The sequence below is a fragment of the Trichechus manatus genome, unplaced genomic scaffold (genome assembly GCF_000243295.1).
Source record: "Trichechus manatus latirostris isolate Lorelei unplaced genomic scaffold, TriManLat1.0 scaffold00028, whole genome shotgun sequence".
In the NCBI taxonomy this organism is placed as follows: domain Eukaryota; kingdom Metazoa; phylum Chordata; class Mammalia; order Sirenia; family Trichechidae; genus Trichechus; species Trichechus manatus.
The window spans coordinates 13965937-13993221 of NW_004443964.1; the positions used below are offsets into that span (position 1 = coordinate 13965937).

General features: G+C 43.8%; 1 protein-coding gene across 3 annotated transcripts; it reads left to right on the forward strand.

Annotated features, from left to right (window-relative positions):
* The first annotated feature begins 6 nt into the window (after positions 1–6).
* On the forward strand, positions 7–18561 carry SLC16A6 (solute carrier family 16 member 6). Of its 3 annotated transcripts, XM_023729289.1 has the most exons (7): positions 362–677; positions 6721–6848; positions 6943–7181; positions 10125–10268; positions 11675–11803; positions 14438–15253; positions 16500–18561. In XM_023729289.1, exons 3-7 carry the CDS (start codon positions 6950–6952, stop codon positions 16748–16750), a joined length of 1572 nt encoding a protein of 523 aa, XP_023585057.1. In that variant the 5' UTR covers positions 362–677; positions 6721–6848; positions 6943–6949; the 3' UTR covers positions 16751–18561. The 3 variants fall into 3 exon arrangements, with proteins under 3 accessions (XP_004374247.1, XP_023585057.1, XP_023585058.1); XM_004374190.2 differs by lacking the exons at positions 362–677; positions 6721–6848 and adding an exon at positions 7–199; XM_023729290.1 differs by lacking the exon at positions 6721–6848.
* Positions 18562–27285: the final 8724 nt, after the last annotated feature.

Here is a 27285-nt window from a genome sequence, read left to right on the forward strand (position 1 = left end):
GGCAAGGGGCCGGGGCCGGGGCGCGGCAGACCCTGCGCGCTAGGGTCACCGGCCGGGACCAACTTGTGATAGGCTCGGGCCCGCGCCTTAAGGGGTTAAACGCGTTCTCATGTTACCGAGCGGCTTATAAGGAGGGGGAGGCCAAGCCTCCGCCTTATTGGGGAGCCTTTTTGGGTTTATTCTCTTCCCTTCTAACTTGGTGAGTTGGTTTTATTATTTTACACGTTTAAAAGTTTGATTGTGGGGTGTGGGTTTTTTTTTTTTAAATCTGTGTTGGGGGCTTTTTTTTTTTTTGTACTCTTTCTATTTGTGTGTTTTTTGTAGTTAATGTTTTGATTTTGTCCCTTTTTTCTTTTTGTGGGGGAGGCGGAGGAAATCACTTAACATCTTAACATTTTGGAGCGGTTATTCCGAAAAATATTCTCTTTGACAGTTGGGAATGCTCAAGGCTACCAAGATGACGCGCTCTCCGGTGTGGGCAGCCGAAGAGTTGGCAGTCTGGGGCCCTGGTACAGTTTGGGGACGGGAAATCCTTAAATAAAGGGCAGGCTTTTGGGTGCCCCTGGCCCTGGATTGGGTGCTCCGGGCCGCCGGACGAGGTGCGAGCGGCGGGCTCAGCCTCTACGAGGATTTCCCGCATGAAGTTGCCGGCGCGTCACAAGAGCGAAATGTCAGAGGTACCTTCCCCAGGCTCGCGCGCGCACGGCGGGCGGCCACTGAGGCAGCGCGAGGCAAAGTGGGGCTCCCTGTCTCCCCCGTCCCCATGCTCCCCGGGGCAGCCCAGGTGAACCCCCCAGGGGAAGGCCGGGATTTCCCAGCAGAGTTCAGGTCCTACACCTTGACCGTCAGAGCTGTCAGCCGCTGACGGCTGGTCCCGCGCAACTTCCAAGGTTCCCGGGGCTGCCAGCTGCCTGGAAGCGCCGGCGCAGGCGAGCAGTTCTGTAGCGAGGGAGGGTGGGTCTGTAGAGGAAATGGGCTATTTCCTTCTGGGATGTTGTTTCTTTTTTTTTCCTAACTAACCCCAACAGACAGGTGATAGAACTTTGTTAGATGACATGTAAAATGTCACCCAACACGGGGCATCAGCCTGAGAAAAAGCTGCCCGGAGCTAACTGGGGAAGAGCAGTTAGAACTTCTCAGCCTGGAAGCCAGTGCCGGCTCTTGCTCACAGGAGGCGGCTTCTAACCTGGGAATGAGATTTCTCAGCGATCTTACGGTTTTTGCAAATCACGTAAGATGGGTGTCTTGTTTGCAAAAAATGCCAAGTGCTTGCCCTGAAATCTCTGGAAGTGATGCATCACCTCATGTCCAAAGCACCATTATGTGACATTTTTTGTGTCAAAAACACATCCTCCCCGGGGGTATAGAAATCCCTCTTCTCAGGCTTAAGGGCCAGTGCAGGCAACTGAGAAAGCTCCTTCTATCTTAGAGTACCACTAACCCTGAGCTTTCCTTCTGTGGTGTCCAAAATGGGACTCTCCTCAGTGGAACTCCTGAGGAGGACCCTTAAATTAGGCGTTCAGGTTTCAACATCATGGTCTTGTAAAACGGGTGAATCAGTTGTATCAAATGATTCAAAACTGCTCAGGGCAAGTTTGGGATTTTTTTTTTTTTTTAAATGGAGAATTCAAATGAACTTCACCTAAATACAGACTGGTTTTGACAACCTGGGCCGGAAACAACTTGTCCAAAGCCGTTCTCCAGGCTACACCTTTAAGAAGAATGGAGATTCACAGTACTTTTGCAGAGGCTCTGTTCCTACCCTCCCCCTTAGCCTTTGCCCTTTCCATCCAAGCCTGCATTTTTAGTTTTGCTCTGAGCTGACTCTGGACTAACATATCTGTATGGTCTATAATAACCTGATATTTTGCATTGTTCATGCCTTCAAAACCAAAAAACCAAACCCATTGCCATTCAGTCTGTTCCAACTCATAGGGATCCTACAGGACAAAGTAGAACTGCCCCATAGGGTTTCCAAGTCCGTAATCTTTATGGAAGCAAATGGCCACATCTTTCTCCCACGCGGCTGGTGGGTTGAAAAACCACCAACCTTCAGGCTAGAAGCCAAGTGCTAAATCATGCACCACCGCGGCTCCTTTATGCTTTCAGTTCAAATCTTTTCTCAACAAATCTCATCACATTGAAACTCTGAGGTAGAGCAGATTTCTAAGCCTTGACAAAATACATTTATCTGAGGTGATGGTTTAAGCAATCAAATGCTAATAGAAGGTAATCCAGTTTGCTCAGCATGTATTTGTCATTCTGCTGCCTTCTGAAGAACATTGGGCTGAAGGGAAGATGGCTGCTGAGGTTCAGAATTGTGGATTTTAGAGCTGGAAGACCTGAGAGAAAGCTTTCTCTAATCCTCTAGTTTTACAGAGGATGAAATTGGGGGATTAAGTGCTTTCAATCCAGTTAGTAGTAAACAAATTCAACAGATATTGCTCGGGGGGCCTCATGAAGACAAAGTCATGGGCCTTGCGTTCTAAAAACTTCAGTGAGTTGAAAAGGATGAGAGGCATGTAGAGCAAATTAGTGTCAAAGAAATGTAAATTCTTAGGGTAGGACGAGAGCTGAGATCTTCAGAGTCTAGTTCAGCTCCCTCAGTGACCAGCAGAGGACACTGAAAATGAAGGGTGAAGTGATTCACCAAGGCATAGGGTCACTCAGCTCACCCCACCAGTTCGATCCCCACACAGTGAACTCATACTCCTTCCCAGCAGATAAATCCACGCGCCCATAAAGCCAAAGTGGGACAGATAACTTCCATATTCTGGAATTCACAGAGGCTTCCAGGCAGCTGCAGCCCTGGTGGTGCAATGGTTAAGAGTTTGGCTGCTAACCAAAAGGTCGGCAGTTCCAATCCACCAGCCACTCCTTGGAAACCCTATGGGACGGTTCTATCCTGTAGGGTCCCTGTGAGTTGGAATCGACCGCAATGGGTTTTTTTGGTTCCAAGCAACTGAGTTCAAAATTCAGGCCTCCGTTACTTGCTTTGTTTGCAGAGGCTTTGCAGAGGCAGACGGGCTTAAGCCAGTCGGCCTCCTCCTGAATGAAGCAGAGAAAGAACGAGAGCTCACGAAAGGATGTATTCTGCAACCAGGGACTTCCTCACTTTGTGACCTGGTTTTAAAAGGATAAGACTCCTACTCTGCTTATTAAATGTTTACTGAGCACATACTACATACCAAACGCTATGCCAGACACTGGGTCTGGAAAGAGCTGGTGCCTGCCCTGTAGGGCCATATATTTGAAAGGCAGAAGTTATCGTCCAGCAAATTTTAGGAACCAGGTTATTCTGTTTCAGAATTCTATATCAGATAATAAACATCTGTAATACTCTTATATTTCTTACTGAAAATAACTTCTTATTTTCAAAGCTAAATACAATAGGACATAGGATGCTTTAGGAAGATGATGGCATCAACTTTGGGCATCAGCTTTCCTTTATGATGGTCCCAGTAGTAAGACAGCTTCTGCCCTCCAAAAAGCTGAGAGTGTAGATAAAAAGTTATATTTGGATCTATCTTCAGTAGAGTAGTATAGCTGTAAAGCAAAGTTTTTTAAAAAAAGTTAAAGGAATCAGTCACTCAGAAGGGGCTGAGAAAGTGAAGGTAAGGGAAGTAGAGCCGTCAGAAGTCCATTGTCTTCTCCTAGGTCTGTCATGGATCATCTCTAACCAGTGGCCAGGTACTTTACACCCATATTTGCAAGAATTACACAGCATTTGCACATTCCTTGCAGCTCAGGTTGCTTGGGCCCTCGGGTTTGGCCTGAGGAATCAACTGATTAATAGAACCAGTAACTAGTTGCCACTGAGTCAATTCCAATTCGTGGTGACCCCATGTGTGTCAAAGTGGAAGTGTGCTCCACAGGCTTTTCAATGGCTGGTTTTTTGGAAGCAGATCAGCAGGCCTTTCTTCTGAAGCACCTTTGGTGGACTTGACCCTCCAACCTTTTGGTTAGCAGGCTGGTATGTTAACCATTTATACCACCCAGGGACTCCTGATTAATAGAACTCGGTGCTGAATACAAAAGTGTCAACATAGTTGGATGGAACTTTGAAGATTATCTTGTCCAGCCTTCTCGTTTGACTAGTGAGGAACTCAGGCCTAGGGAGGTGAAGTCACTTTGCCAAGGTCACACAGTTGAGTGGCAAAACAGTTCACAGACCTCTTTATACCTAGAGGTCAAGATGGTTTTATATTTTAAAATTGTTTCCCCACCATCTCCCCATAAAACACTTCCCTGTCAGCTCTTTAAAATGCTGACCTGCAGGCTGATACAGCAGCACCTGGCAGGCAAGAGATCTGATTCTGGGCCATTTTGGACAAGCCAGTTGACCTCTCTGGGGCTTGGCAGCCTCATTTTACAAACAGGAATTGAACAAGACGTTAGAGCTGACGTTCCCTTTCGGCTTTAACATTATGTAATTCTAACTCCATTCTGTGGCCACGGTTTGATCCTAACTCCAGGTACTGTCCAAGTGCAAAGCACTGATGAGAATGGAAGCAAGGTGAAAAATCAGCCCGACATAAAAAACAGCAATCCAGTACTACTCATCTAAATGCAGTCCAACAAAAAGATTCTGTCTCTTGATCCTGCAGTGATTTTAGGCTACAGAGAGATTCAGCTTATCTCTCTGAGACCCTTATCAATTTTATCCCCATCTATTTTCATTCAAGTGGGTCCTGAGCGCTCCATTAAGACTCAGAGACCCTATGGGCACCCTCTGGGACAGAACAATCGTGCCCATATGATCTTGTACTTAACCACATCATCCTGACGACTTACCAGGAATGTGCTGAACTCTGGAAGGATGGGGCTGAATAGTCTTAAATATGATGGGTTCAGTCTTGAGGTTCTTTATCATTATCATCAGCAAATACTTAAGTCCAGGAGGCAGAGACCAACTGTCTTTTCACTGTAGTATCCCCAGTCCTGCCATAGGGCCTGGCACTTAGTAGATACTTTGTTGAATATATAAATAAAAGCTGTGTGCAAGATACTGTGGGGAATACAGAGATGTAGGCCCCAGACTTTGTTTTCCAGGAGCAAATAATTTAATTGAGGAAATAAGAGGTATGCATAAAAGTAAACAATACCCCATCTTTAAATGATGTCTGCCACATGAAGAAGAGAGCCCCTTAGGTTGAGTTGGTTGGAGAAAGCATTATAGAGGGATGATTTGATGGAGCAGGGTCATACTGTGCCAGCTAAGGAGCCCTGGTGGTGCAATGGTTAAGGGCTCAGAACTAACCAAAAGGTTGTCGGTTCAAAGCCACCCAATGGCTCTGCGGGAGAAAGACCTGGTGATCTGCTCCCATAAAGACTACCCGTAAACCTGTTTCTGTTGAGTTGATCCTGACTCATAGTGACTCTGTAAGACAGAGTAGAACTGCCTCATGGGGTTTCCAAAGCTGTAATCTTTCGGGAAGCAGATCGCCACATCTTTCTCTTGCGGAGTGGGTTCAAGCCAATTGCTTAACCGCTCCTTTCCCCATAACAACAACAACAATGTGGCAGCTGTAGAGAAGGCATCCAGGTGGGGCAAGGGCATGGCCAAGGGCACAGTGGTTCGAAACTAGAGAGCAAGGAGGAGCCCAGTTTGGCCATGGTGGCTGAGTCAAGTCTGAGGTCAGGGAGAAATAAGGCTACAAAGATAGGTTGGGATCCAATTATGAAGGACACCGAAAGTCACACTAATTAGTAGATTTTATCCTTCAGGAAGAGGGAAGGCGTTGAAAAAAATCTGAGCAGAAAAATTTCATGACAATGCAGCATTTCAAAAAGATTCACCGTGCTAGACACACAGAGCTGGTCAGGAAGCTCTTAAAAGGCCTCACAAGGAAAAGCTCAAACGAATGGCCTGATTTGTTGTTAATTAGGATCCATCGAGTTCATTTCGATTTAACAGTGATCCCATGTGACAGAGTAGAACTGCCCCATAGTCTTCTAGATCTTTCTCCCTCAGAGCTGCTGGGTTGGTTCGAACTGCCAACCTTTTGATTAATAGCCAAGTGCTTAACCGTTGCACCACCAGGCCTCCCCAGTGGCCTGATAAAGGAATGAAATGGAAAAGGTCCCTAAAGGCTAAGGACCCAACAGCCGCAGGCCAGCCACCACCACTTCCCCTCCTCTCCACGTCCCAGGATTAAACATGATTCTGAAGCCAACACTGGGTATTACTTAGGTATTACTGAGTTTTTTGTTTTTGTTCTTTTGTATGCCGAATCTTAAAACCCTAGTGTTGTTTTCACTCCTCGGGCCACAGCTGCCTCATCCCGAGAGTGACTTTTGAAAGGCTGATGAAGGCAAGAGGGAGGTTGTGGGAACCTCAATTGCTGGAGGGCAGGCTCCTGGCTGTCATCTTAAATCAGTTGCTTTCCATGTCGGGATCACTGATGACACACTATTCTGTTGCTGCTCAGTCTACATCTTGAACTATTTCACTGTCCTTCACAACCTTTTCATGTACTCTCAAGCATGACACATCAACATACATCAAAATGCAAAGGCCTCTGCTGCAGAGAGCATAAGCTTCTTAAAGCATCTTGTTGGTGTGTGCCCTCGAGTCGATTCCAACTCATAAAAAAAAAAAAATTAAAACCCTACTGCCATCAAGCTGATTCCAACTCATAGCGACCCTAGAACTGCCCCATAGGGTTTCCTAGGCTGTAAATCTTTACAGAAGCAGACTGCCACATCTTTCTCCCGCAGAGGGCTGGTGGGTTCCAACCGCCAACCTTCCAGTTAGCAGCCGAGCATCTTAACTATTGTGCCACCAAGGCTCCTTTCAGTAAATGTTAAGGGACATGATTTAAATATTCAACAACGTAAGAAATCTGGTAAGTAGTTCATATCTGTTATTTTGCTAAAGAGTATTAGAATCATCAGCCCTCACACTGTTGCTGGTCTACATTTTTTTTTTTTTTTTTTCAGATTAAGAATGACCCAGAAGAAATCAAAGCTTTGTTCCAGAGCCAATGTTTACACTCAAGTGCCTGATGGAGGATGGGGCTGGGCAGTAGCCGTTTCTTTTTTCTTTGTCGAAGTCTTTACCTATGGCATCATCAAATCGTTTGGTGTCTTCTTTAATGACTTAATCGACAGTTTTGATGAATCGAATAGCAAGATCTCATGGATAGTATCGATATGTGTGTTCGTCTTAACGTTCACAGGTTAGCACATCTTTCAGCTTCAACACAATATAAGCGCAAGCCCCTTTGACTTTCCCTGTGGACATCATGGTACTTGGTGTGTTTATGATGTGTTTCCTTATATGACCTGTTGGCCCTTTCTAGCCTCAGTTAAGTGATACGGTTTTTTGGCAGGGACGGGTGGCAAGGGACAAGAAGCACTGAAGAAAAAGTCTTATTTGCCAGCCTTACCTGCGTTCAATTTAACACATGTATATAAACACCTACTGCGTGCGTGGTCTTGAGATACTGTAGATTACTGTAAGGATAGCGGTCAACCCCAGGTCTGTGGGGATGTAATCATTTTCTAAAGCAACAGCTAAGGTACAGGGCATACTAGTCCCTGGTGTCACAAAAACACGCTTAGGAAAGCAGGTTGGAAATACGTCAGTGTAGACCCGAGAAGAGGAAAGGTGAGATACAGAAAAGGACATAACGTAAAATTACAGCTATTGTCCAGAGGTGACACTCTGCACTCCCTAAAGGACTTCACTGATTAACCATCGTGCAATCCTCCCACACCCAACAGGATAAAATAAAATGGGGTTTTTAGTATAATGTCATTCAGGCCTAACTGGAACATGGGTACTAGGTCACATGTCGGCTCATCTCTCCGTCAGCGGCAACACTGACAGTTTTCTGAGATGACAAGGCTGTTGAACTTACCTCAGAAAGTTAACCGGTTGACCTTAAACACCCCTAACTTTATCCTAACATCCTGTCACAGAACTGTTATCTCTGACATTAACTAAAAAAATAAAAACCAAACCCATTGCTGTTGAGTCGATTCCAAGTCATAGCAATCCTATAGGACAGAGTAGAACTGCCCCATAGGGTCTCCAAGGAGCAGCTGGTGGATTTGAACTGCCAACTTTTGGTTAGCAGCCAAGCTCTTAACCACTGCCTCACCAATTAGTTTTCAGCCATATAATATCTTAAAGAAGCAGCTCCATCTGTTTTTACCTATTGGGTAGGGTAGGAATTTCTTGTATTAATCCTAATACCGCCTCCTACAAGTTTCATAGAAAAGCTCCTACTTCCATTTTAATTGGTTATTGTTGTTGTTAGCTGCTGTCCAGATGGCCCCCAATTCACAGAGACCCCATGTGCAACGGAATGAAACGCTGCCGGGTCCTGCGTCATCTCCATGATCGTTTGCAGGTCGGACCATTGTGATCCGTAGGGTTTTCATTGGCTGATTTTTGGAAGTAGACCACCAGGCCTTTCTTCCTAGTCCATCTTAGTCTGGAAGCTCCACTGAAAGCTGTTCAGCATCATAGCAACACGCAAGCCTCCACTGACAGGTGGAGCTATGCAAGAGGTGTGTTGGCAGGGAATCAAACCCGGGTCTCCAGCATGGAAGGCAAGAATCCTACCACTGAACCACCACTGCCCTCCATTTTAAGTATAACAATATTTAATTTTTAAGTTGTGGAACGTTTGCCTTCTCAGAGAATTTAAATAAACTAGAACTAGCATTTTATATTTGGTAGTCTAAATAAAAAGACAGTCCAAAAGCTTAAGTTTTAGCTTTTTTTTTTTTTTAGTTTTAGCTATTTTTATAACCAAAGATAACAATGTAGTCAATAAGAAGTTTCTGTTTAATACTGTTTCTTTTAGAAGTCATGTATTTTAGTAACTAATGCTCTGAACCAACATACTGCCTAAAAATCATAACAATAATTGCATTATTAGCTATATTCAATATTAGTTTACATTCTGCTAACAAATATAATAGTATGTGTGGACAACCCCAGCAAAATTGAAGTTTTCTGCCCTTTCACACATAGGTTGCCGTGAGTCAGAATCAACTCCACTGGAACTGGAACTGTACCAGCATGTTCTGTGTTTGCCCCGACTCTCAGCTGGCCACATATCTGAGTATATTCAAGACAGTATTAATATTAGCTTAAGTAGCATATAACTAGAAAACTGTTTTGCCAGATTGAAATGTACCGGGCAGAATGGGGGGCATTGTTGTTCAGTGGCAGAATTCTTGCCTTCTGTGCGGGAGTCTCAGGTTTGACTCCCAGACAGCGCCTCTCATGCGCAGCCACCACCCGTCTATCCATGTAGGCTTGCGTGTTGCTATGATGCTGAACAGGATTCAGCAGAGCTTCCAGACTAAGATGGACTAGGAAGAAAGGCCTGGCGATCTACTTCTGAAAATCAGCCAATGAAAACCCTATGGGTCACAATAATCCGATCTGCGAGTGATCATGGGGATGGTGCAGGACCAGGCAGCATTTCATTCTGTTGTGCATGAGGTTGCCATGAGTAGGGGACCTACTCAACAGCAGTTAACAACAACAGAGCATTATAGAATCTAGAACTAAGCTAAGCAAAGAATAATTCATCAGCCACTTTAACATATCTATGCCATAGCTCTTCTCCTTTAGGTGTAACTGAGAAATGACCATACTCATTTTCAGAAGAAGTTTCAAATGAAATGAAGCTAGAATTTGACCCTAAATGGAGCTTTTTAAAAAGAATCCAAAGCAATGAGTATAGAAAGAAAACAATTCAAGCAATCGTTTTTGCCTCATAGTAAACTCATAGGGAACCAATTTTTTCATACTAAAACAATTTATTCATAGTAAATCCAATTGTTATCACAGAATAACAAATTAAATGCATACTTAATTTTTCAGTCACTGCATGGTAAGTCAAAATCTTTCATCTAAAAAGATGGATATAAGTTTTACACGGTTACTCTGGCTTTCTCTTTAAGGAGCCTGGAGAATATTGTCCAATTTGAACAAATGCTAAAATAATTCCTCAAATGACTTAAATAACCATTGCATAAAATTTATTATATATTTTACACTGTCTCTCCATATTCAAGACTTGAAAGAAGAGATTTTATTGAGGCTGACGCTGCAGCCTTTATGAGTTAAAATACTGTTTTATTGTCTTGTAATGCAGCTCCCCTCACCACAGTCCTGAGCAACCGTTTTGGACACCGGCTGGTGGTGATAGTTGGAGGGCTGCTTGTCACCACAGGAATGGTGACAGCCTCCTTTTCACAGGCTGTTTACCACATGTACATCACCGTCGGGATCATTTCTGGTAAGTGTTTCTCCTCAACTCAAAAGTTCTCTAGATACTTAGTTTCTGGGTTTGAAGAACAAGGAGAAAGAAGGAGGGATTAAACACTTGTCAAGATTGGAGTCCCTGGGTGGTGTGAATGGTTAAGTGCTCAACTACAAGCCCAAAGGTTGGCGGTTCAAACCCACCCAGAGGCACCTTGGAAGACAGGCCTGGGGATCGACTTCAGAAAGATCATAGCCTTGAAAACCCTATGAAGCCATTCTGCTCCACACACATGGGGTCGCCATGAGTCAGAATGAACTTGACAGCAACCACCACCAGATTGTATTTCTTTCTCTTATTTTTTTCTCTAAAATTAATATGTTTCAGATTATGGCTTTTGAACTGGGTTTTATGGACTCCGGGGGATATAAGAATCTATTCTCAAGTGCCCAGGAGTTTTTGTTTGATATATTTTTTAAAATTCACCAATGATAACTTCCCTGTTGCTTTATTTTACAACCAAAAGACATCATCTTACAACCAAAGCCTTGAATTTCTTTAGCGGGTATTTCTCTAATCGAGGGTCTGAAGATCTTGGGCTGTGGGGGAGGGCACAGTGTGCTGGATTATTCTTGGGGGTTCGAGAAACTTTTTTCCCTTTAAAACGCATCCATACCTACTCACAGATGATATAGATACTTAGTTAAGATTTGCACACACTAAATTTTTCATATATTTCCTCGAATATCAAAAGACTCATTTCTTTCCAAGTAGAAGTCTTAGACAAAAACTATATTCAGTAATAGTTGTGTTCGTTGTGAATTAATATAAATTTGAAAAAGGAATGTAGAATTTTAGAAGAAGCCAGAGAACATTTTTTACACTCTTGTTTGGTAACTTAAACCAAAACCAAACCAAACTCATTGCCATGGAGTCGATTCCAACTTATTGTGGCCCTATAGGACAGCACAGAACTGCCCCACAGGGTTTCCAAGGAGCAGCTGGTGGATTCCAACTGTTGACCATTTTGGTTAGCAGCTGAGCGCTTAACCACTGCGCTTCCAGGGCTCCTTGGTAACTTAGGGGTCAGCAAAAATGAGGGAAACCCTCAATGAGATGGATTGACACAATAGCCACAACAGTGGACTCAGATGTACCAACAATCATGAAGACGGCAGAGGACTGGGCAACGTTCTGTTATACCATGCCAACATCACAGTTACCATGAATGCAGCTGATGCAACCGCAGCTAATAGCAACGAGCACCCCAAAACAACAGTTACGGCTTCTCCAGACCCTTGCTACATCACTTTTCTCCAGAATAAATTATATGGCTGTCAGAACTTATTTAAAAAACAGACACAGAAAACCCAGATATTTGAATGCATCCTTCTAGCATCAGTGTGTGATTCTCACAGTTCATTTTTACTTTCTTTTCACAGGTTTGGGATATTGCTTTAGCTTTCTGCCAACTGTCACCATTCTATCACAGTACTTTGACAAGAAGCGCTCCGTGGTTACTGCAGTTGCTTCTACGGGAGAATGTTTCGCCGTGTTTGCTTTTGCACCAGGTACGTGGACCACCGTAGTCTACGTAGTCACGTGGAATAGGGGAACCCACTTAGCTATTCTTGCCACACTAACTTTTGCCAATGATCAGCTAATGGATGACTTTAACTGTATGTCTAATCAAAGGTTAATGAGCCCTGGTGGTTCAACGGTTAAGCGCCCAGCTGCTAACCGACAAGGTTGGCGGTTCGAACCTACCCAGTGGCTCTGCGGGAGAAAGAGCCATAATCCCATAAAGATTACAGCCTAGGAAACCCTATGGGGCAGTTCTACTCTGTCCTGTAGGGTCGCTCTGAATCTGAATCGACTCAACAGCACCAAACAACAACAATAAAAGGGTTTTGGCCTTCTGTTTTCCAGCACATCTTAAGGATATATCCTCCCTAACGGCACAGTGGGTAAGAAAGAGCTCAGCTGCTAACCAAAAGGTCGGCAGCTCAAATCCACCAGCCACTCCTTGGAAACCCTATGAGGCAATTCTACTCTGTCCTGTAGGGTTGCTATGAGTTGGAATCAACTAGATAGCAACAGGTCTGGGTTTTTTTGGAGCTCCCATTTTAGGAATTCGAACTATTTTAATAATAGTCTACCCATATATAATACTTGTTGCCATCGAATTACACTCTCACAAGGAGGAGACAGACGGCCCTGGAGACCCAGCGCATTTTGTACCCTGCCCTTTCTTGATGAATGTGCCAGTGGACTGCATTTTGTCCTAAGGAGATACATGTGCAGATGTTTAGGCATGACATGTCATAATGTCTACAGCTTTTTAAATGGTTTGGAACAATGTATGTATGTGTTAATAAACATATAAAACCCCAACTCCTTGCCATCGAGTCAATTCTGACTCATAGCGATCCTATAAGACAGAGTAGAACTGCCCCATTGGGCTTCCAAGAAGCAGCTGGTGGATTCGAACTGCTCACCTTTTGGTTAGCAGCCGTAGCGCTTAACCCACTGTGCTACCAGGGCTCCAATAAATATAGAGAGACAGTATATATAGAGAGACAGGCAGACAGAGACTGAGGAAAATGTTCGTTGTTGAATTTTGGTGATGGGCAGGCATACAGGTGTCATTCTTTCTGCTTTTCTGGCGGTTTGAAATTTTTCAAAAGAAAATGTTGAGGGGAGACAGACTAGGTAGCCTGTGAGTGCCCTCAAGGGAGAGACCCGTCTTGGTCAGCTTTGTTCCCCTGGCACTTGGCACAGGACCTGGCACCCGGTAGGCACTCAAGAAATGTTTAGTGGAGAAGGAAAAAGTAGACTGATTATTGCCAGATGGGTATAAAGCACTTTGAAATACCCAGGAAAACCGAGGGCAAATAACCTTTCATTAGACATACAGTGGGAGTCACCTATTAGCAGATATTTTGCAATTCTACATTTTCCATTATAATGGGGGGAACAAGAGGGGTGAGCACAACATGCTACAGAAGTAACGGGCACCTCAGCCAAGGGATGGGGCCTCTTTTCCTGCTAAGTGTATATTCTGGTTAACTGAGTTACTCTGTCATACTGGACTGTTAGTGCTCAGAGAATCAGAAGATAGTAACATGAAATTATAATGAACACAATCTTCTGGGATGATGAAGAAGATACTTTAAGATCTTGTGGGGCCTACATTATCCCATTGTAACTGTGGAGCTTTATGCTCTCTCTGGCCATGTCCTTGGAGCCCCGGTGGCACAGTGGTTAAGAGCTCGACTGCTAACGGAAAGGTCACGGTTCGAATCCACTAGCCGTTCCTTGGAAACGCTATGGGACAGTCTACTCTGCCCTATACAGTTGCTATGAAAATGAATCAGTTCGACAGCAACTGGTTTTTTTGGTTTGTTTGCTTTTGGTTTGGCGTATCCTCCATCTCACATTGCTGTGTCCAGCCCACCTTCCAGGCCGCCTCTCATCAGCAGCCTAGGTTCCAACTCAGTGGCCGGAGGAGAGCTCAGGTAGTTAAAGACACAGCACCAGGGAGAAACTGGAGGATGATTTAATTCTGGGATAATCATGTGCATTTTTAGACTCTTAGTCCATTTTTTTATTTAATCCGTTACTCCTAAGGATTGAATAAGTGGGTGTATAATGATACAGATCAGAGATCCACACACTCTTTTTGTAAAAGACCAGGTAGTAAGTATTTTAGGCTTTGCGGATTATGGGGTCTCTGTCGCAACTACTCAACTCTGCTGTTACGGCCCAAAAGCAGCCGTAGACTATGCAAGTGAATGAGCATTGCTGTGTTCCAGTTAAACTTTATTAATAAAAACAGGCCTTGGGCCGGATTTGGCCCTCAAACTGCAGTCTGCTGAACCCTCATGTGGCTCACAAACATACTTCACTTCTTGTGCCTCTACTTGGCAAAACGTACCCTCCAGAACTCTTTTTGAGACCTGGGCTGTAAATTTTTGCTTTGTAGATAATAATCATAATGCACATTTTCTCCTTATGGATTCAGAAAAGCAGGAAAACCTAGAATATAGGATAGAACAGGTTGACTGCATTCACACTGCTGAGTAAATTTTTACAAAAAATTATTACCAAATGTGAATCCATAGTTCTTATTGATACTATCTTCTGGGTCCCAAGTCCATTATTGACCTTCAGTTGTGTTTCTCCTTCACTCCTGCCTATTCTAGCAATCACAGCTCTGAAGGAGAACGTTGGCTGGAGAAACAGCCTCCTCTTTGTGGGCCTGCTGCAGTTAAACATTGTCGTCTGTGGATCACTGCTAAGACCGATTATCATCAGAGCACCAGGGTCACCAAAAACCACTACCCAGGAAAATCGGAAAGAAGTGCAATATATGCTTGAAAATGAGAAAACACGGACCTCAATCGACTCCATTGACTCAGGAGTAGAACTACCTACCTCACCTAAAAATGTGCCTAGTCACACGAACATGGAGCTGGAGCCCAAGGCTGACATACAACAGACCCTGGCGAAAACCAGCGCCAGGCAAAGCGATAAGGAAGTCGCGCTCTTAGACTTCTCGATTTTGAAAGAGAAGAGTTTTATTTGTTATGCATTATTTGGTCTCTTTGCTACACTGGGATTCTTTGCACCTCCGTTGTACATCATTCCTTTGGGCATCAGTCTGGGCATTGATCAGGATCGCGCTGCTTTCCTGTTATCGGCAATGGCAATTGCTGAAGTGTTTGGAAGAATCGCAGCTGGCTTGGTCTTCAACAGACAGCCCATTCGTAAGATCTACATCGAGCTCATCTGTGTCATCTTATTGACTGTGTCTCTGTTTGCCTTTACTTTTGCGACTGAATTCTGGGGTCTTATGTTGTGTAGCATATTTTTTGGTTTTATGGTTGGAACAGTAGGAGGTACCCACATTCCACTGCTGGCTGAAGAGGATGTGGTGGGAATCGAGAGGATGTCTTCTGCAGCTGGAGTCTATGTCTTCATTCAGAGCACAGCAGGACTGGCTGGACCACCCCTTGCAGGTAATTGAAATACATGAAATACAAACCCTTGTCTCCTATCCCCTTATTAGTTGTGCTAGCATCCTGTCCCAGTCTAGTAACAAATCTACTGATTTTTATACTTCCATGAATTTTTAGAACTGGTAGGGAGAAAGGCATCGGTGGCTCAGTGGTAGAATTCTCACCTTCCACAGGGGAGGCCTGAGTTTGATTTCCAGCCAGTGTGCCTCATGCACAGCCACCACCCATCTGTCTTAAGGTTTTTGTGTTGCTGTGATGCTGAAAAGGTTTCAGCAGAGTTTCTACACTAAGATGGACTAGGAGGAAAGGCCTGGTGGTCTACTTGAGAAAATCAGTCAGTAAAAACCCTATGGAATACAACGGTCTGATCTCTAAACCATTGTAGGGACAGCGCAGGACTGGGCAGTGTTTCTTTATGTTGTGCTTTGGGTCATCATGATTTGGTGGCTGACTTGATAGCAGCTAACACAACAATAGAAATGAGAGATTACAGGAGCTAACCCTTTTGGTTTAAATGTGAGGAAACTGAAGCCAGATTTAAGCCAAAAGTCATATGATAAATTTGTGACCAAGTCAGGATTAAAACCTGTTATCTTCCGTCTAAGCTGCCCCACGATCTTTCTGCCATCTTGCCTTGTCTAATGTTAGAGGGGAACCCATGGATTTATGACCTTATAAACCATGACAGTGGAATAGTGGAAATAAGGGACTTCTGTAAGTCATCCTTCCTTCCTAGGGAAGGTGTTAGGAAACTAAACACATAGCAGCCCTCAGCAAATAGGTAATTGATTACTATAGACTATTTCCTTGTAGGAGGGACATAAATAGGTTTCATATCCTAGATCTGAAATAGGTCCTTAAAGTTACTGTGATTAGATTAAAAGATACCTGGAGTGAACACAAATGAAAATAATAGCTTTTTCCTTACTTCAGAACATTACATTTTCAAAAAAGCATGCATCTAGCTGTCCCACGTGTTAGCTTCTCTGCGAGGACAGACTTAGCCGACGAAGAACACATTAGCAGCTTATTTTCTGAGGTGCTGAGTATTTTGTATACTTGCATGGTTTATTTATTTTTTCTCACTGGGCTAGAAAAGATTCTTACCATCAACACCTTTTTTTCTTTAAGAAAAAAAAATAAAGGAAGGCAAAGAGACAGAAGTTTCTGAATTTGATGGGAACCTGGGTGAGAAAGTTTGTGTCCAGTAGGTTGGCTGTTAACAAATGCTCCTGCTTCCTCCCAGGTCTGCTGGTGGACCAAAGCAAAATATACAGCAGAGCCTTCTACTCCTGCGCGGCGGGGATGACCATGGCAGCTGTGTGCCTTGCACTTGTGAGACCCTGTAAAAAGGGACTGTGCCAGTGGCATCATTCAGATGAAACAAAGACAGAAGGTTGTCCCAGGCAAGCTTTACAAGACATCCCCGAAGACTTTCTTGAAATGGATCTTGGGAAAAATGAGCATAGAGTTCATATGAAAACAGAGCCAGTATGACTTGCTTTCCTGTAACATCAGCCATTATGTTGGTTGGTGAGGGGTGGGGAGTGGAGGGTGGTGTGGGAGGGAGCTAGGGAGGGAGAGGAGCTAACCACTCTACTCCACTTTCAAAGTCCATTTTGAAGGGAATGTATATGTGAACACCACCACCAACATCCCTTTGTTTCTTTTTAAGTTTTCCTTTTTGCTTGTTTTTTAAAGCCAAAACATAAACAACCAAACACTCTTCCGTATATAAATGTGGCTATATTCAGTAGCAATACAAAGATACACAGAAGGACTCTTCCATTCACATTCCGGTTTTAAAATAGTGACATGAATTGGCAAAGTGGTTTTAAGAACTCTCACATGTGATGAACTACTGTCTTGTAAAATGACACATAGCCCAGGTCACTGAAATGAAATTGGCCGTACCAAAAAAATCGTTAAGATCATTTTTTAAATTGCTAATTTTCAAAATTAAATACCCCTTGGAAAACACTGAGGTTTCCATTTGAAAATTATGGCCTCTTAATTTTCCAAATACTTCGTGGAGATTGAAATACAGTTTTAAGACCAAACATTTGGCTAATGAGCAGAACTTTTTAAAATATATAGAAACTTGAACTTCATAAATGTGAAGATTACCACTTCTTTTTATGGCTAGTCATTACCACAAGTATTTCAATACAGAATAGACAGAATGACGTTCAAAATTGTGTTTCCTGTTGCTTTTAATTATTCAGAAATATGTGATTATAGTATCTTTAATTTAAACCACTATTTATTATTAAGTTATTCTAGGATGAGTAATCAAAAGAAGTAAAATCTGAGACATAGTCAGCATTTTTACCTCCTTTCTGCAATCCTTTAAATGCCTCAAAGAATACTTCTTGTCTTATAAAGTTACTCTCATAAAAAGGCCAAGGTATAATGATTCTTCTATTTGATTAAAGGCAATGTGTGCTATTTAAAGGGGGAATATAATGAATAGCAAGTCGCCTGAGCTTTTTAAAGTAATTTTATTTCATCACCTAAGAACACTTGAGGATCTTCTTTGATCAGAATATTTCATTGAATTGTTGAAGCATTTCTGATTTTTTTAAAAAGCATCAAACTGTTAAAGCATTTCTGTATTTCACATGGGGTAGCAGAGACATTTATTTTGCCATCACAAGCTAGAAGTTATGATTTACATCTTACAGAAAACGTGACGTGATTGTACCAAGCTGCCACAGGTTATCGGTCATTGTTTTTTTTGGAGTTACACTACATGTATAGTCTTTCTCATTATAACATTTTTCTGTAAAGAGGGCAAGTTGAAGGATAACAGGTGGGCTACCTGCTTATTTGTCCTGACTCTCACCTTACAGGTGTGGTTAGTGTTCATTGCTTCATCTTTATTCATCTTCACTGTTACTTTGTGACAACTCAGGGGGAAAAATCTAACAGCCTAGTTTGGTTACAGGTACACACAAGCTTGAATATTTTTCTGCACTGAAATGAAAGTGGCATAGCTCACCGTCACCTCCTACATTTTGTACAACATTTTATCAGCCATAGAGATAGGACAATCTGTAAAACTTTGGTGGGTGGGAGGGAGATGACAAAGTGTCGAAAACACAGGCACACCTAAAGCAAGGTGGATGTAGCAATTCTTCTGTCACTACTCGAGAAGGACTTTGAGCTTGTGGCAGTTTTGCAGACTTACATGACTTCAGCACTTTACGTGTTTTTTACTATGAATGTTCAAATACAATTTAATATTTATAACTGATTTCTGAGGGATCTGCTCTGTGTCCATTCTATTAACTGCATGAAAAAAAAAAGTATGCCAATTTCAGTATGCCAATTATCAAGGTTTTACATGTTTGGAAGAAAACAAAAAACAGGATTGCTGATTTGTTCTGTGTTAGTGACTTTCTGGTACTTCTAGATTTGCAATAAACTTACAGCTTTTTTATTTAAAGAGACTGATTTCTCCTGCTATAAACTTGGGTGTTTTTGTTTTTAACTGAATTATAATCTTATCAACGTTCATTGTCTGATCCAGTAAAAGTTAAAAGAAGCCCAAGGAAGATTCATAACTTTTTTGTAACTTTTCTCTTCTGCAAAATCTTTTAGCTCTACTAGAGACGCATACAGGAGGCCTGGTGGCGCAGTGGTTAAGTACTTAGTTGTTAACTGAAAGGTCGGTGGTTCAAATTCACCAGTGGCTCTGTGGGAGAAAGATGTGGCAGTCTGCTTCCATAAAGATTACACCCTTAAAAACCCTACGGGGCAGTTCTACTTGTCCTATAGGGTTGCTATGAGCTGGAATCGACTCAGTGGCAATGGATTTGTTTGTTGTTGTTTTTAGAGACGCATAAAGGTTTCCAACAAGTGCTTGTTGAACTTAATTATTCCTTAATGCAAAATACATAAACGAAATGATATCATAGTAGCCACAGAAAGTAATAGGCTAAGCCTATCAAAAGCTGTAAGTGCAAACAGTTAAAACTATATTCAGTTGGCGTAAAAGGTTAAGCACTTGGCTGCTGGCTGAAAGGGCAGTTCAAACCTGCCCAGAGGCACCTTAGAAAACAAGCCTGGCGATCTGCTTCCAAAAGGTCATAGCCTTGAAAACCCTATGGAGCAGTTCTACTCTGCACACATGGGGTCATCATGAGTCAGCAATGACTTGACAGCAACTAACATCATACTCAGTTACAGAATAGTCCTAAGAACTGTTCTAACCTCTGAATAAATAGCACAGACTCTACGCCAGGGATTGGCAAAACGTTACGTAAAGGTCCAAACCAAAACCAAACCCACTGCCATCAAGTCAGTCCCGACTCATAGCTACACTGTAGGACAGAGTAGAACTGCCTCATAGGGTCTTCCAAGGCTGTAATCTTTACAGAAGCTGACTGCTACCTTTTTTCTCTTGGAGTCGCTGGCGGGTTCAAACCTCCGACCTTTTGGTTAGCAGCTGGGTACTTCAACCACTGTGCCACCAGGGCTCTTTTGTAAAGGTCCAGATAGTAAATATTTTAGGCTTTGCAGGCCAGATAGTCTCTGTCACAACTACTCAACGCTGCCCTGCCCATTGTAGCATGAAAACAGCCATAGACACTATGTAAATGAATGAGCATGGCTGTGTTTCAATAAAACTTTATTTACAGATACTGACATTTGTATTTTATAAAATTTTCCTACATAATTAAATACTAGTCTTTCAATGTTTTTTCAACCACTGAAAAATGTCAAAACTATTCTTAGCTTGCAGTCCATTAAAAAAAACAGGCAGCAGGCTGGATTTGATCCATGGGCCATAAATTCTTCACCCCTGCTCTACGCAGCTGTGGCACTAGAATGGGTCAGAACCACCAATAGCACACCTCTGTAGTAGCACAACTTGCTTGTTGCTGTGATGCTGAACAGGTTTCAGTGGAGCTTCCAGACTAAGACAAACTAGGAAGAAAGGCCTGGCAATCTACTTCCCAAAATCAGCCAATTAAAACCCTATGGATCACAACAGTCCAGTAACGCTAACAGTCCTGACAGATATGAAAGGATCACTGTGGTCAAAGTAATTCTTAGATCACAGGTATCAAAAGTGGATAGCACACTTATCAATGATCACTTTTCACTTCCTGTGACTGAGAAGATTCTACTTTAACCTTTTGGACTTAATATCACAGTATAAATGTGAACTGTTTCCTCCCCCAAAATGAAATTATCCCAGCTGTAAAAATGAGTTAAGATCCTATGTTCTTTTAAGACAAATGCATCCTTACTTGATACAAGGTCTCTAGACATTTAATGTTATCTGTTTTATACTCCAATGATACGTAATGTAAAAGCCCTGGCAGTGCAATGGTTATGCACTCAGCTGCTAACCGGAAGGTTGGTGGTTCGAACCCACCAGTGGCTCCATGGAAGAAAAAAGCTGGTGATCTGCTCACATAAAGACTACAGCCCAGAGTGAATTTAGTCAGTCACAAAAGGACAAATATTGTATAAGACCATTATTATAAGGACTCAAGAAAAGGTTTAAACACAGAAGAAAACATTCTTTGGTTATGAGGGTGGGGAGGGAGGGAGAGGGTTATTCACCAACTAGATAGTAGACAAGAATTATCTTAGGTGAAGAGAAGGACAGCACGCACTACAGGGGAAGTCAGCACAACTGGACTAAACCAAAGCTAAGAAGTTTCCTGAATACAACCAAACACTTCGAGGGACAGACTAGCAGGGGTTGGGGGCTGAGGGCCATGCTTTCAGGGGACATGTAAGTCAACTGGCATAACAAAGTTTACCAAGAAAATGTTCTGCATCCCACTTTGGTGAGTGGCATCTGGGGTCTTAAAAGCTGGAAGAGCAGCCATCCAAGATGCATCAATTGGTCCCAACCCACCTGGAATAAAGGAGAATGAAAAATACCAAGGACACAAGGAAAGTATTAGTCCAAGAGACAGAAAGGGCCACATAAACCAGAGACTGCATCAGCCTGAGACCAGAAGAACTAAATGGTGCCTGGCTACCACCAATGACCGCCCTGACAGGGAACACAACAGAGTCCCTGATGGAGCAGGAAAAAAGTGGCATGCAGAACTCAAATTCTAGTAAAAAGACCAGACTTAATGGTCTGACGGAAACTGGAGGAACCCCAGAAAGCATGGCCCCTGGACTCTCTGTCAACCCCAGAACTAAAACCATTCCCGAGGCCAACTCTTCAGACAAAGATTAGACCGGACTATGGGACATAAAATGATACTCGTGAAGAGTGTGCTTCTTAGCTCAAGTAGATACATGAGACTAAATGGGCGCTTCTGTCCAGAGGTGAGATGAGAAGGCAGAGAGGGTCAGGAGCTGGTTGAATGGACATGGAAAATCGGGTGGAAAGGAGGAGTGTGCTATCACAGTATAGGGAGAGCAATTAGGGTCACATAACAATGTATGTATACACTTTTGTATGAGAGACTAACTTGAATTGTAAACTTTCACTTAAAGTACAACAATAAAATTTAAAAAATTAAATAAAAGATTACAGCCCAGGAAACCCTATGGGGTAGTTCTACTCTGTCCAATAGGGTCACTATGTGTCGGAATTGACTTGACAGCACACAACAACACAATGTGTAATGTAGCTTCTGTGCATTTATTTTCCTTTACTTTAGCTTAATGCCTGGTGATAAAATAGAAAATGGATTCTAAGGGCTCTTGTGGCCCACCTAGCCATTCAAGTTACCTGGAGATGTTTATTACACTTAAATATGCATACTCCATCCCAAATGTTCTGAATCAGAAATCATCATGAATCCTTATTTTAAAAAGCTTCCAGATAACAGGGCTCACTAATAGGGACCCATCACGTAGAGGCCATTTGCTTATGAGCATTTCTTAGAATGACCAATTTAAAGACAGTTTACAAGTGTCTCATGCTAACAAGTCACGCATGTAAAATATACACTGCACTGAGAATAGAGAAGCTGTCCTTGTTTTTAGATTTGTCTTTTAATGAGAAGCCCTGGTGGTGTAGTGGTTAAGAGCTCGGTTGCTAACCAAAAGGTCGGCAGTTCAAATCCACCAGCTGCTCCTTGGAAACCCTATGGGGCAGTTCTACCCTGTCTGACAGGGTCACTATGAGTTGGAATCAACTTGATGACAACGGGTTTGGTTTGGCTTTTCGATGCCCTAAATGAGGGCAGTGTTGGCTCAGTGGAAGAACTCTCGCCTTTCGTGAAGGAAACCCAGGTTTGATTCCTGGCCCGTGTACCTCATGCACAGCCACCACCCATCCGTCAGTGGAGGCTTGCGTGTTGCTATGACGCTGAACAGGTTTCAGCGGAGCTTCGCCACTAAGATGGACTAGGAAGAAAAGCCTGGCGATCTACTTCCTAAAGTCAGCCAACGAAAACCCTATGGATTACAACAGTCCGATCCGCAACAGATCATGGGGATGGCAAAGGACTGGGCAGCATTTCTTTCCATTGTGCACTTTCCATTGGTCGCTGAGTCAGAGGCTGACTCCACAGAAACTAACACGTCCTAAGCGAGGACTACAGCCTCCAACAGGCAGACCAACCACTCCTGCAAAAGTAAGGACTCTAGGTCCCCCTAGTGTTCAGTTTCCATAATGACTCCCTGAGGTTGCAGAATAAGAAAAGTGGCAAGCAAATTCAGGGACTTGCAACTTTGCTTTTCATGTAAAAACACTCTTATACCCAAATCAAGATTACTTCAGTAACTATCGATTCCTAGAGGGGAAATTACATAGGAAATCGATATCCCAAAACACCTGATCTATAATGGCTTTTTAAATATAGCTCACCAAAGGTTACTGAGAGAAAAGACAAACTGTGGCCATGTATTTATATCATTTATGTACCTCTCCAGCAACTCCAGAACAAGTACACTAATTGCCCTAGCAACTTCATCAGTCACTGTCAAGTCAATTCTGACTCATGGCAACCCCACGTGTGTCAGAGTAGAACTACGTTCCATAGGATTTTCCATGGCTGATTTTTCAGAAGTAGATCTCCAGGGCTTTCTTCTGAGGTGCCTCTGGGTGGACTCGAACCACCCGCCTTTCGGTTAGTAGCCAAGTGCATTAACCATCTGCACCCAAGGACTCCCACCTTCCCAACTTACTACCCTAGAATTCAACCCAAAACTTTAAACATCTTCTCTACACGGACGATATGTGTTTGAAGTCCCAACCTTGCCCCTGAGTGCTAGACTTAACATATCCAGTCCCGGTATGACCACACATGGGTGCCAGCTAGCATCTCCAATTTAAGATGCCCTCAGCAGAACTCCGGATGCTCCTCCCCAAACCTGTTCCTCCACAAATCCAAGTGGCTCTTTTCTAAATAGATCCAGAATCTCACTGCTTCTGCCACCTCCACCACTACCCCTGATCCAAGCTAATATCATCTTAGCTGGATTACTGCAATAATCATCTAGTTGGTTTGCCCACTAGAAGCAACTGCTAGTGGCCACTCTTGCTACACACCACCCCGCCACCCCGCCCCGTCCCTCCACCTTCATCTTCCATACAGCAGCCACAATGATCCTTTGAAAACACAAGTCAGGCCCAATCCCATTTAAAAGCTGAAATTCTTATCAGTGGGCCCTGCGTAAAGTGACTGCTGCTGAAGTATCTCATCTGTTACTTTCCCTCTTGCTCTCGCTACTCTAGCCACACTGGCCTTCTTACTGTTCCCTGAAAACACCAAGCCTCAAGCTTTAGCACTGTGGTTCCCTTGGCCTGGCACACCGTTCCCTTAGATATGTGCATGGTGTGATCAATCCTTCAAACAGGTCACCTCCAAAAGTCACCTTCCTGAGGGGGCATTCCTGATCATCCTACCCAAAAGACTATCTTTTTCTATCCGTGTACCCTAACCTCGAAGTCCTTGGGTGGTGCAAATGGATAAGCATCTGACTACTAACAGAAAGGCTGACGTTTCGAACCTATCCAGAGGTGCCTCGGAAGAAAGGCCTGGCAATCTGCTTCGGAAACATCACAGCCTTGAAAACTCTATGAAGTGCAGTTCTACTCTGCACACATGGGTTCTCCATGAGTTGGCATCGACTTGACGGCAACTGGAAAAACTCTGACTCTGTGTTAGAAAAATATCTGTTTACTCATTTATTATCTATCTCGTCCACTAGTATATTAGGGGAGCAGTTTTTTGTTTACTGCTATATCCCCAAGGCTTCGAGCAGGGCCCGGCACAACGTTGTTGAATGATGAATTTGAGAATGAATGAGTTCTTTATTTATCCCTGACCAGGATATATACTTTATAACTATATATTTTTTAACTACACAAAAGGAAAACATGGTTACCTATTTACAGTTACAGCTCAAGAGAGTAGTGCTGCTATGAATAGCTGGGTGGCCGCAGGACACTGAACGCGTTGTGCTCAGAACCTCTGGTCCCAGCACCTGAGGGTGGGTCTTAGAGCACCCAGCAGTAGTGTCCTGTGTGGTGTGGGTCAGCTGTAAGGAAGAAAACACTGATCCATGAGAAGAGACTGAACTGTGGGAAGAAATAAACACTAGGGCAGGTATTCAAGTGCAGGGCTATGAGTTTTCACACAGTACCAGAGCAGATTATTTTAATGTAAACTAACCTTGGGTGGGAGCCCTGGTGGCACGGTGGTTAAGAGCTCGGCTGCTAACCAAAAGGTCAGCAGTTCAAATCCACCAGCCGTTCCTTGAAAACCCTATGGCAGTTCTACTCTGTCCTATAGGTCACTGTCTTAGTCATCCAGTGCTGCTACAACAGAAATACCACAAGTGGATGGCTTTTTTTTTTTCACAGTCTAGTAGGCTAGAAGTCCAAATTTAGGGTATCAACTCCAGGCGAAGGCTTTCTCTGTCAGCTCTGGAGGGAGGTCTTTGTCGTCAATCTTCCCCTGGACTAGGAGCTTCTGCACGCAGGCACCCCAGGTCCAAAGGATGTGCTCTGCTCCCCGCCTGCTTTCTTGGTGGTATGTATAAGGTCCCTCCCTCTCTCCTTGCTTCCCTTTCCTTTTTATCTCTTAAGAGATAAAAGGTGGTGCAGGCCACTCTCCAGGGAAACTCCCTTCACATTGGATCAGGGATGTGACCTGGGTAAGGGTGTTACAATCCCACCCAAATCCTCTTTAAAATAAAATTACAATCACAAAATGGAGGACAACCACACAATACTGGGAATCATGGCCCAGCCAAATTGATAACATAAATTTTTCGGGGGACATAATTCAATCCATGGCAATCACATAGATTCAAATGAATCAAGCTGTCTCCACATCGTTAACACTTCACAATTCTGCCTTCCAAAACAGAAAGCACATTTACAGGGGATACCAGGCCCTTGACAATGAGACAGAGGTGAAAAACAATCAGCCACAGAGAATAATAGCAAGATCCAAAGTGCAATCTATATGGAAGACAGAGGCCCTCGGTCTCCACACCCTTTCAGCTTAAATGTCAACCCTCACTGTACTGACAGAAGATCTGCGTGGCTTTTTCCTTAAATAAGCCTTTTCCCTGCTATTAACTCAATTTCACTGGTATATCTTTCCACATAAACAAGAAATTTGTACTCATCTAGAGCTGCACTGTCCGATACTGTGCTCGTGATCCACGTGGGACTATTGAGTGCTTGAAATGTAGCCAGTTCCAATGGAGATGAGCTGTAAGTGTGAAATACACATTGGGATTTGAAAACTTAGTACAAAAAAAATGCAAAATATCTCAATAATTTTTTATATTAATTACATATTAAAAATGACATCATGGATTATTGGGTTAAGTAAAATATATTATCATTAACTTCATCTGCTTCTTCTTGCATTTTCTGACGTCCCAGGGTGTGTAAACTGAAACGTTGGAAGTTTGAGCTCACCCAGAGGCTCCTGAGAAGAACGGCCTGGCGAACTGTTTCCAAAAAATCAGACATTGTAGACCCTGTGGAGCACAGTTCTGCTCTGACACACATGGGGTCGCCATGCGTCGGAACTGACACCACAGCAAATGGTTTGGTTTTTTTAATGTGGCTACTAACCCCAAAACCAAACCCACTGCCTTCCAGTGGATTCCAACTCATAGCGACCCAACAGAGTTTCCAAGGCTCTAAGTCTTTACGGAAGCTCTCCCGCTCAGCGGCTGGTGGGTTGAACAACCGACCTTTTTGGTTAGCAGCCCGCCGCTTTAACCACTGCGTCAGCAGGGCTCCCTGTGACTACTAGAAAACTTAAAATGTCCGGTGTGGCGCGTGTTATATTCCTATTGGACCGTGCTGCTCTAGGTTCCAAGGCCTAGGAAGTGCCGAAGTTAAATTCTAAAGTAAACCCTTGTTAGTTAGGCGCTCTGCTCAGAGCCGGTGTCACTCACTGCTCTGCGAGGCGTCGCCATCCTGAGTCCGAGAGAGGGCCGTGCTGTGCTTCCTGAGAGCGCCGCACACCTGAGAGCGGTGGAGGCGGTCCCCGTGGGTCCCTGGCGCGGGTCTCTGACGCCCCAGGGGCCCGGCCGTCGGCACTACACTGCCTGGACCGCAGGGGAAGCCCGGGGCAGCCGGAAGCAGCGACGCGCGGCAGCGTCCGGCTGCGCGTCCCCGGCGCCCGCGGACCTGACCGAGCCCGGACCACACCGTTTCCAGTCGGGAAGGTGGCAGGGCCGCTACAGCGTTCCCGCTGCCTGCTCCGATTTAGCGCTTGGGCTCCGAGGGGGAAACGTGTGCTTCAAAAAGCACGCTGGATAAGATCCAGTGAGTGTTGTTAGTTGCCACGGAGTCGGTCCCCACTCTTGGCAACCACAGGTGTGCAGAGTAGAACTGTGCTCCATAGGGTTTCCAAAGCTGTGACCTATCAAAAGCAGATCTCCAGGCCAGTCTTCCAGGTGCCTCTGGGTGGGTTTGAATCACCAACCTTTCACCAGTAGTGAAGGTTTAGCCATTTGCACCAACCAAAACCAAACCCGTTGCTGTCCAGTCGATTCCAACTCACAGTGACCCTATAGGACAGAGTAGTACGGCCCCATAGGGTTTCCAAGGAGCAGCTGGTGTATTCCAA

What these genes read in the sequence shown, in the direction of transcription:
- SLC16A6 (XM_004374190.2), top strand. Translation starts at nt 6,950, where the DNA reads ATGACCCAGAAGAAATCAAAGCTTTGTTCCAGAGCCAATGTTTACACT. An exon ending in CACCGTCGGGATCATTTCTG is followed by an intron (nt 10,269 to 11,674) that starts GTAAGTGTTTCT and finishes TTCTTTTCACAG; the next exon opens with GTTTGGGATATTGCTTTAGC. An exon ending in GGCTGGACCACCCCTTGCAG is followed by an intron (nt 15,254 to 16,499) that starts GTAATTGAAATA and finishes GCTTCCTCCCAG; the next exon opens with GTCTGCTGGTGGACCAAAGC.